Source organism: Poecilia mexicana, unplaced genomic scaffold (assembly GCF_051168715.1).
Source record: "Poecilia mexicana isolate PSO_F unplaced genomic scaffold, ASM5116871v1 scaffold_8, whole genome shotgun sequence".
Taxonomy (NCBI): domain Eukaryota; kingdom Metazoa; phylum Chordata; class Actinopteri; order Cyprinodontiformes; family Poeciliidae; genus Poecilia; species Poecilia mexicana.
In genome coordinates this window covers 8,349,373-8,359,092 of record NW_028263377.1, presented here as the reverse complement: position 1 = coordinate 8,359,092, position 9,720 = coordinate 8,349,373, and the positions used below count along the sequence as shown (strand labels likewise).

At 39.1% G+C, this 9,720-nt stretch overlaps 1 protein-coding gene across 1 annotated transcript; it reads right to left on the bottom strand.

Moving 5' to 3' along the window:
* Window positions 1–4,714: 4,714 nt before the first annotated feature.
* Window positions 4,715–7,181, bottom strand: LOC148157959 (uncharacterized). The gene is made up of 4 exons (XM_088008166.1): window positions 6,085–7,181; window positions 5,802–5,957; window positions 5,240–5,332; window positions 4,715–5,094 (listed from the first exon to the last, which is right to left on the bottom strand). The coding sequence occupies exons 1-4, from the start codon at window positions 7,099–7,101 to the stop codon at window positions 4,774–4,776; spliced, it is 1,587 nt and encodes a 528-aa protein (XP_087864292.1). The 5' UTR covers window positions 7,102–7,181; the 3' UTR covers window positions 4,715–4,773.
* Between the last annotated feature and the right edge of the window lie 2,539 nt (window positions 7,182–9,720).

The following is a 9,720-nucleotide window of genomic DNA, read 5'->3' as shown; positions in this document are numbered from 1 at the left end:
GTTATTTTATTCTGACACAAGTATGCAGATTTGTTTTGCAACATTTGTTTTTGATAATTAGGGGCAAAACTGTGAGTGTAAAAGCTATTTAAAGTGTGAGTCAATGAATACAATTTTGTCTTATACTTAAACATTTCAAGAGTGTTTTCTGCTGCTGTTTTCCATTTGTGATAGACTGAAAAAAAATCTACATTTCCAAAACTCCTATAGGATTTTTCTCTGCAACATCAATTTGATCGTAACGTATTCCACCATATTCTGTGACCACTGCGTATTATGACTGTAGGGGGCGCTGTTGCAGTTTTACACCAATTTGCCACATAGTCATAATAAAGCATAGAATAAGTTACAGAACTAATTCAGCAATTCTGAAGCTGTTCTCATACTATTAATAAACTTTGACTTTTTTGCTTAAGATTAACATAGTTTGACTGAAATATTTAGTAATTTACTGTAAGAAATGATGCTGTTTATAGCCTTAGAGAAGAGGGAGGGGAAAGCCAAGGAGGACTGAGGGATTTCATTGGACAAGCCCAATGTCAATATACTTTTTTGTTTTTTAAAAAAAGTATGCTAAATATAAATGTGCATCATACTGGCAGGTGTGTTGCTCAAATTTACAGACCACTTCCACTTTGTCACTGGCCAAATTTATCCACATTTGGCCAGTGACAGGTGCTAATTTCCACCACTGGTTATAACAGATTAGTGGTACTCTTAATGTTATTACACTGGAGATTAAATCTCCGAGTACATTAGAAAGAAAGTTTTACAATGACTTTGGCTTATTGACTTACTGAAGTAACAACTTCATTTGAGTTCACTGACCCTGGTTCAACTAAATGATCTTCCTTATTATTTGGGAACATATAACATAAAATAAAAATGATCCAATTGAAAAAGGGCTATAGTTCAGTGTAAACTTTTTCCCTTTGTTTTCAGTGTCACATGCTTTATCTTGAACAAGGAGTCAGTTCTCTCCTTTGCTTTTGCATCTGTTATCTTACTGATACTGTTTTGCACAATTTCAGTGCGACAAATACAGTAAGGTGGGTGTGGCTGGCAGGACTGTTAAGACTGCTAAATTTTACTTACTTCTGCTACAAAAAACTGGATGTGGGCTTTACTTCACCCTTTAAGGTGAATATGAGCTTCTCTTTCTGTCAAGTGCACACTCCCAGAGCAGGTAAATCAGATGATTTCCTAGCGTTTGGGATGATTTTCAAACTTTCATAGTTCTTCTGTATTATTTGTTGTAGTTTATAGGTTTAATTTTGTATTTTCTTACCCCTGTGGTTGCAGTTAAACAACTCTTGATTTTATTGTGATCATCTACATTCATAGGACTATGTAAATTTGAATACTTCTTTTAATACAATATACAACAATGTTTATATTCTTCATTATTCTTCATTCATTTACTGGCTGTGAACATGATAATCACCATGGTCATTTATATGCAACTGCTGGTCGTCCTTCTCTTTCTGTTCATAGACAGCCACATTATGCTCCTTTTTGTTTGCAAATATATACTAGTTCCATCAACTAGTATATAGGGACTAGTTCCATCATATCTGACTGCTTTTTATGGTTAAGTCCCACAAAAATCCTGTCTCCTGGGAACAAACATATCCTATATGTATGGGAACATACATATCCTATATGTTTGTTCCCAGAGTTAGGACAGATATGAGAAAGAGATTATTTAATTGTTTTCCCCCTGTGCTTGGAATGGCTTTCAGCAAGAGTCTAAATTGACAGAGAAAGTGACTAAAAACATTGCTGAAAGACTGAAGAACAGAGTTTTAACTGTCATTGTTTTTGATAGTTTTGTTTTTTATTAGTTTTTTTATTAGTTTAGTACCTGGACTTTATTGTTTTTTAGGGATTTTCTTGGATAACCAAGAAAACAGAATTAGAATCAGCAAACCAATTTATTACAGAAAAATAATATGTATATAGTAAAAACAGAGAAATAGTTTACCGTTTCAATGCTGGACCACACCTAAATGTCTTTATGGAAACAAACATACTGTGACCCCGAACAATAAGATTCAACTCCTCTTAAGTCTCCAAACTATTTAAGCTAAACATTTGAGGTGCATTTAGTTGTCTCTTCTATTTTCTACTCTTTAAGTCAAATAATTTTAGCAAGCTTTAGATTTTGAACATAAATGTGTGAATTTGTGGAAGATAAACTCACAGTGGTGTTATGGATTCTGTCTTTCCTCTATCTCTTATCTGCTTACATGCACTCTGCTGCTAACATAACCATATCACATAAGACTGGCGACAGTCACACATTAGTAAAATGAAACTGATTAGATTAACCACATGCTTCTCTATTTATACTATAAATGAATTAACATAACATTGCACTGTCTTTAGTTTTTTCTGGACTAAAAAACTAAAGACAATGCAATGTGTTACGGTATGTAATGGATACTGGAATTAAACGCGCCATTTCAACCAAAGTTTATAATGCGCTTCTGAACCATTATGGACACATTAGTAAAATGAAACTGATTAGATTAACCACATGGCGTTATTGACCCAGACGCTCCAAAGCGTCTGGGTCAATAACTCTTGAACACGCTGTCAGCTCCCAGTCAGAAAGATGCATTTAGTTCAGTGACTGTGAGATGATATTCAGAAAGGATTTTATATTATATAACTCTTTATTAAAGTTTGTAATGTCTGTATGTTTTTGTGCAACCCCCCCTCCCCCTTCTCTCTCTCTCTCTACTTCCCCTTCTGAGAGGAGGGAGATGTTGCTACCAGCTCTCCGTCTAACGGGTCCGAGAAGCCTCTAACTCCGGAGTATTACTACAGATGAGAATATAGAGGACATTCTGTTTAAGCTGGGTGCGAGAAAGACTAGTCTGGTTTCTAACGACCTCTGCCTCCAGATGTCCCACCCTTTTTCACCCTGTGAACTAGCCAGATCGAGCAGCCCGCAATCAGCTAGTTCCACAGAGCACACCTGATCGCCCAGCTCGAAGGCGAGGACAAAAAGGGAGACAGGCGAGTGAATCTATAGAAACAATAATTTATTTGATAACAGAAATGCGCTCTGTGAGATCAGGCCAGCCAGTCAGAGAGAAGTGTGGACCAATGCTGCTCGTTCCGGTCTGGTCCGGAGGGCAATCAAGCAGGCAGTGACTGACTAGACGTCCACCTTTATCATCTGCCGGTGTATGCAATTAACAGCCCATCTACCTGCTTCCTGAAAAAAACAAGAACAAACACGTAGAGGACTAGAGACACCTACTGGAAAGGAGGGGATCGTCACACTCCCCCCCATACAAATGGAGTCCTAACAGGAACTCCAAAAGACACAGCGATTAGACTAACAACTAGGTGACAATTGCAATACTAATGGACTTTGCAGTCTTACCACAATCACCCATTCAATCCCCACCTCAATAGCTCAGCCACCCTAGCCACTGGAAAAACCTATAAGAAACTTGGAGAAAAGGGGACTAAACATTAAACCTAAGCACATGGTGCCCTGGACAAAGCATCTGCCACAATATTATCCGAGCCCCTAATATGGCGGATATCCAGGCAATAGGGCTGCAAGAACAACATCCATCGCATCAATCTGCGATTTGGACACTGCAATGAATGCAAAAATGTTAGGGGATTGTGATCAGTATAGACCACCAGAGGAACACTGCCAGAATCCAGATATATTTCAAAATGCTATAAAGCCCAAATTAGTGCCAATGTCTCTTTCAATGACAGAATAGTTCACCTGAAAATGGTTGAATTTTTTAGAGTAGAAACTCACAGGTTTCTAAGATGGATTATTTCAGCAATCCATCTTGCTGAAATAAGACAGCACCTGCACCTACATCACTTGCATCCACATGCAGGTCAAAAGGACGATCCCATTGTGGAGCTGCAAGAACAGGGGAGGAACAGAGGACAGATTTGACATCATCAAAAGCTTTCTGACAGGAAGCTGACCAGGTGTACTTCACTTTATCCTTCAGCAAATCTGTTAATGGAGAAACCACCGTAGAAAAGTTCTTACAAAAACTGCAGTACACTGGAAAAAGTGTGGCCCAGCTTAAATTAAAAAAATTGATGTCCATTTGTTGCATCTAATATATTTGACTTCACAGAATCTAAATAAAGTGGTTTGGTACAACATGACTATTTAATATTGACTCAAACCATATTACTTTACTTGACCCAATATTAATTCTTCACCTTTATCCAAGTTAAATTATTTACATTTTAGTTTTTGAACCAAACTAATATATTTAACTTGAACCCATCAAATATATATACCTTGCATTAATTAATTCATTGGCACCATGAAAGTCTTTTTTTTTTATATTTCATAAACTTGGTTTCATAAACAATTTGCATCACTCACATCACACTTAACACACTCCAGCAACAGTTTTTTTCTAAGCCATTTATTCGTCAAGTAAAAAAGGACAAACAAAGTTGCATGTTCAGACAAACAAATATAAACATGTCATTGTTGCTCTACATCAGAGCAATGAAATAAAGACAATATGGCTTATCAAGCAAAATTAAATGGACAGAAAGCATTCACTGTTGTTGTACTGTTCAAACACATCTGAACTTGAAGGAATGTTGCATCTCTAAACATCATCAAAGAACTAAAATTCCAACAAAAGCACTCCATGAAAGTGACCCCGTGAGCCTGTATAACAAAGTGCTGTGAGGTGGTCTACCTCTTAAATAGATGCCAGTGGCAACTACATGCACACATTAAGCACACACAAATATACACTACTGTGCAGTTTTGAGTTCACCACTGAGTTTGCGAATCTTGGAAGTCATCTTGTTGGAACCAAGCTCCATCAGGATCTTCTGAAGGGCCTCAAAGGTGAACCTGAAACCCTGTGGATACTCCATGTTAAGAGCATAGCAAAGTCCAAAGAGCATTGCCACTCCAGCTGCAAGAGAAGGCAACTCATTGAGGACTTCCACACCATCAATGACAATCCCAACGTCTTGGGGCTGCTGTAGAAGGCTTGAATTCTCTCTGAAGACGAAGACTGCCATGATGGTCCTCTCCAGCTCCTGCTCGGCTTGATCTTTCTGGGAGACCTGAGGCAAAATATACGAAATATGCAACTGAACAACTGCAGTCTGGTACACCTCATTAATCACTATATACTGTATAATGGCATAGGTGGTCTCCCGTGATGAATAAAGTTGAATCATCATTGTGACAGAAAATATCTGGACATACCATGTATTCCTTTATAAGGTCCTCAACACGTTCTCCCAGGTAGATGATGAGAGCTTTGAGGATACACTCCCTTCTGAAATCTGCATCAGCACCCTTTAGGGACAATCAAAATGGTTATTATGCGATGTGTACACTAGTCTAGCAACTTAATTCCCAGCTCTACCATAAACAGTGCTTTTACAGTGTGTGCCTGGTCAATACTGAATCCATGGCAGACTAATTGAAAGCAGTGAAAATGTAAAGCCATTCTAGTACATCTGCCAGAGGTCACTAGTAGTCCCTCTTTAAATATGAAGACAGACTGGATGGCTCCTGTTTGGGTTCCTATAGTGACAGGTTCAGTGACAGGTGCAGAAATTATTTTCTATGCGCTACTACACATTAATGTACTCATAGGTGGCACATGTTTTTCTGTTTTTAAATGGTTGATAGTGAATATGGTGCAAAACTTGGCACACAATAACAATGCCATGTACATCAATTGCACATCATCTGCACATCCTCTTCATGTAGAAGGATTGAGGGCTGTCGTTAGTGGCTAATTATATACTGCACATCATACCTGGTCAAGAAACTCAAGGATCGTGGCAGTTTTTGCTTTAGTGATCCCTCCTTTCTTTCTGAAGATCTTCAGCAGCTGCGGGGAGTGCTTGTCCAGGTGCGCCATAAATCTGGTCAGGAGGGGAACAGCAGTAACCCGCAGAAACTCTGCATCAACCTGCACACAAGAAAACATTGCGAAATACACTTAAAATTTAAGAATAATGTGAAATAAAGAAAATAAAAAAAACAAAACATTTTCTCATCTATGGGCTTAAGTATACAAAAAGTTGTAAAAAGTGTACCTCTTCCATTTGAAATAAAGCTGGCCATCTTTCCATGAGGTTCTCGATGGTTGGCTTCTGATCCACAATCTCTTGCCTCCTGAACTGAAAAGTCCTGGCCATCTTCTCCCGTATGGTTCTCTCATTGTTTCTTATCTTTATTTCAGTCAGAAGAGATGCTCTTTCTTTCTCAAGGTTTTCTGGACTGTCTCCGCTGGGTTGAGGATAGTAATTGGTCTCACCTCTTCTCGCCTTTTTCACATTCTTTGCTGGGAAGGGAGTAGCATCTTCTCGTGATTTGGATTTCAGTGTGTTCACCATGAGCTCAGACGAAAGTCCATGTGACCTCAGCTGAGTGCGGTAGTTGCTCATCTTGCTCTTGAGCTTCAGTTTCCATCCATAACTCTCATTGAAGGAGTCTGGTTGTCTCAGGCAGGGATGTTTCCCTGTCAGAGCCTCTGCAACATCACTCAGGTCTGCATCAGTGGGGTACGCCTTGTAGGAAAAAATCTTCTCTGCCAATCTTTCCAGTATGTCGGACAGCATTTTTGATGAAGGTGTCAGTCTGGTTTGGTTCTGTGCATATTCTGAATTCCCTCGCCGAAGTTGACCTTCTGTTTCGAGGGAGAAAGGCGGGATGATGAATTCCTTTGGCCACGGCTCTTTTCTCAGTCCCTCACTGTCAGAGCTGTGGCTGAGTATGACCGTGTCATCTGTATCAGTGTTTCGTGAGGAAAGGCTTGTGTCCAAGTCACTCAGATCAGATGGGACACTTTCAATGAAACTCAGAACAATATCAGGAGCAGCTTGTATGATCTTGATTGTAGTAAGGTCTTTGATCATGGACGTTGCGCTCAAGTTAACAAATATTCCACCAAAGTCATCATCCTTGTACTGCAGCCTGATGTCTCCAGAAAGTTTGCATACATTTTTGACCTGTTCAATGAGCTCCTCAACTGTGTCCGGCACCCTTGATAATTCCATCCTCTCAGCGCTTTCGTCACCCAACAAGATGAGGAGTCGGACGGGAGTCGCCATATTGCAAAGTTGGATCTCGAGTTGTTGATGTAGATGCCCTGACAGTCAGTGATGTTCAGGAAGCTGGAGTCAAAACCTGGGTGGCAGGAGAATAAAACGAAAGACAGAAGGAAAGAGAAATTATTAATTCACATTCACAACCACCTTGTGTCAACATACAGATGAGATGAAAGCTTTGAGTTGTAATAAGTAAGGTGCATCAGTGCCCCTTTAAGTTAATCTAATATAAAACAATGCGTATGCACCCCTTTTATATCAGTACAAGTGCCCCTGTCTGTTAGTCCATTGTCACAGTATGTCAGCCCCTCAAGGTTAGTCTAGTCACACGGTTTATCCATGCCACATTAGAGGTAGGTCATGTAATTCTTTTAGAAGTTAATTTCCTTAATACATGCTGCCCATTCACAAATGTTACCTTTTTCACAAATAATTACCACCACCATGCCATTCTAAATATTCATTTCAAATTTCAAGTAGGCATTTTTGTCACCTAGTAAATACAAGGTTAATACTAAGTAAATATTCTGGAAAATATCCCATTAGAAATATTCAGCACAGTTGCAATGGGCTGCATAGTTGCAATACCCATTCTGCCCACCATGCATACTCTACCTTTAAGTTAGTACAGTGTCAGTTTAGTGCAGATTTTGAAAAGTGATAAGTAGAATGAATTACATTAAAATAGAATGATTTCATGAATATGCAGATCTTAAATGTTAAAAAAGAGAAAAATATTATGCATACCTTAAATTTGAATATATCTTTTCAGGGTAATGAAACGCACTCCTCCCACAGTGTAAGCTACCAGGGGATATGGATCAGTCAGTTCATCTGATTCCACAAGTATTATGTCATTGGTAGGGCTCACTTCAACTTCGAAGGCCCTGAAGTGTTCCCAGTGCCACACTCTCAGTTTCTTAACAATGAAAAAAAGTCTCTCCTTCAGAATAAACATGTGGATGATCTCAGTAAATTCTGGAATCCCTTCCAAAGACCCATGTGCAAGTATCATTCCATTTCTGTAGTTGAATCCATTGAAAGTGACACTTTTAGCCAGGCACACATTATCCATTGTTGGGTGCTTGAGCCGTATAGCTTGTGCAATATCTTCTTTTAACACATCAACAGAAAGAGTTGAGACAGTTGACACTTCCAGAAGAGGTTTTTGAGGGTCCATAAATATCTGCTGTGCCATATGAAATTGGTGTCGCTCCGCCAAAGACAGCAAAACATTCTTTAAAGATCTTGTATAACGAACAACTCTTTTAAAAAAACTGTGCTTGGCTTCATATCTCAAAGTCCAAAGACAGACTAATGGTCCAAATTTACGAATTAGCTGAGGATAATGTTCCAAAAGATGATGCTTAGGCAGTAGACGGTAGTCTGGGAAAACCTCTTGAAGTCGAACTCTGTGCTCTGATATCTTGAAATTCAAATACGCGATTGATTCCTCTGTATGGACAGGTGAGACAATAAGCTCCACTAGATCTTTTAAGTCACCCAATATTTTCCATGCTGGTTCATCCACAGGTACCTTTTGGCCGACAAGGAATGGGAAAAACCTTAAGAGACTCCAGTTTTCGTGAGAATTGCCTCCTATTGTCTTTCGAGATGCAAAGTTCAATGGCACTGGATGGGGACAATTAACTTTGTCTGTCCACTTAAAGGGGAAAGCTAGTATGGACTCATTTAAATATGCAAGAGTAAAGTACTTCTTGGATGTGAAAACAGAAAGACAAAGGGCGATCTCTGCCGGTACGATTCCTTCAAATAAATCATGGACAACATCTGGGGGGAAACCCGTGGTAACTTTGAAATGACTGAGTTTCTCAGAGAGGACACATCTCTTCTTGACACCACAGAAATTACTTAGAGAATCTTGTTCAAGGATTTTAAGGTGTTCTGAGTGAATCTGTTCTGTTCTTAATGTAAACACTCCACTATCTACAGTTTTAGTTTGAATTTCTGATCTAGATGCTGTACAAAATCGACACAGGTGACCACTTGAAAAGCTTTCAACAAACCCAGCGATACCATGTGCTCCAAGGTTATCGGCTATCACACACTGGATCGTTCCCCTAACACATTTCCCTAACTTCTGCAAAAAGACACCGTGCTCTTCTAATGAAATTAAATCACTTATGAGTGGCTCGAGTACAGTCTCATAGCCATACACTTTCAAATCATCACTTTTGACTAGAAGAGCCAAGTAAATTGATGACAGTGAAGACTGACAACCAGGGATCAGATTGCCTAAAGTCCAATAGAAGGCACAGATTTTATGTTTTCTCCGTGATGTCCCAATTGGGTTGCAGATTTCGTACTCGTCTACATAAAGATTTAGTGAAATGGCACAGTCTGCAGACAGAAGTGTGTTTTTCTGAAAAAAATCACCATCAAAAGGACAACTATATACTGTTTGATCACTCTCTGGTGACTGATATCTCTCTCTCAAATGCACAGTTTTTGCCAGAATTACATCTGAATTTAGAATTTGCTGCAATGTTTTCAGCACAGATACATACTGCAATGATTTTTGGTTTCTTTTATCAAGAATGTATTCCAAGGGAGACACTACACAGAATTCTCTTTTATAATATGACTTGCGCTTCCAACTAG

Coding starts and splice junctions, on each gene's coding strand:
- LOC148157959 (XM_088008166.1), bottom strand. CDS start 7,101: ATGGCGACTCCCGTCCGACTCCTCATCTTGTTGGGTGACGAAAGCGCT. Junction 5,958..6,084: donor CTTTATTTCAAATGGAAGAG/GTACACTTTTTA, acceptor TCTTGTGTGCAG/GTTGATGCAGAGTTTCTGCG. Junction 5,095..5,239: donor ACCTTATAAAGGAATACATG/GTATGTCCAGAT, acceptor ATTTTGCCTCAG/GTCTCCCAGAAAGATCAAGC.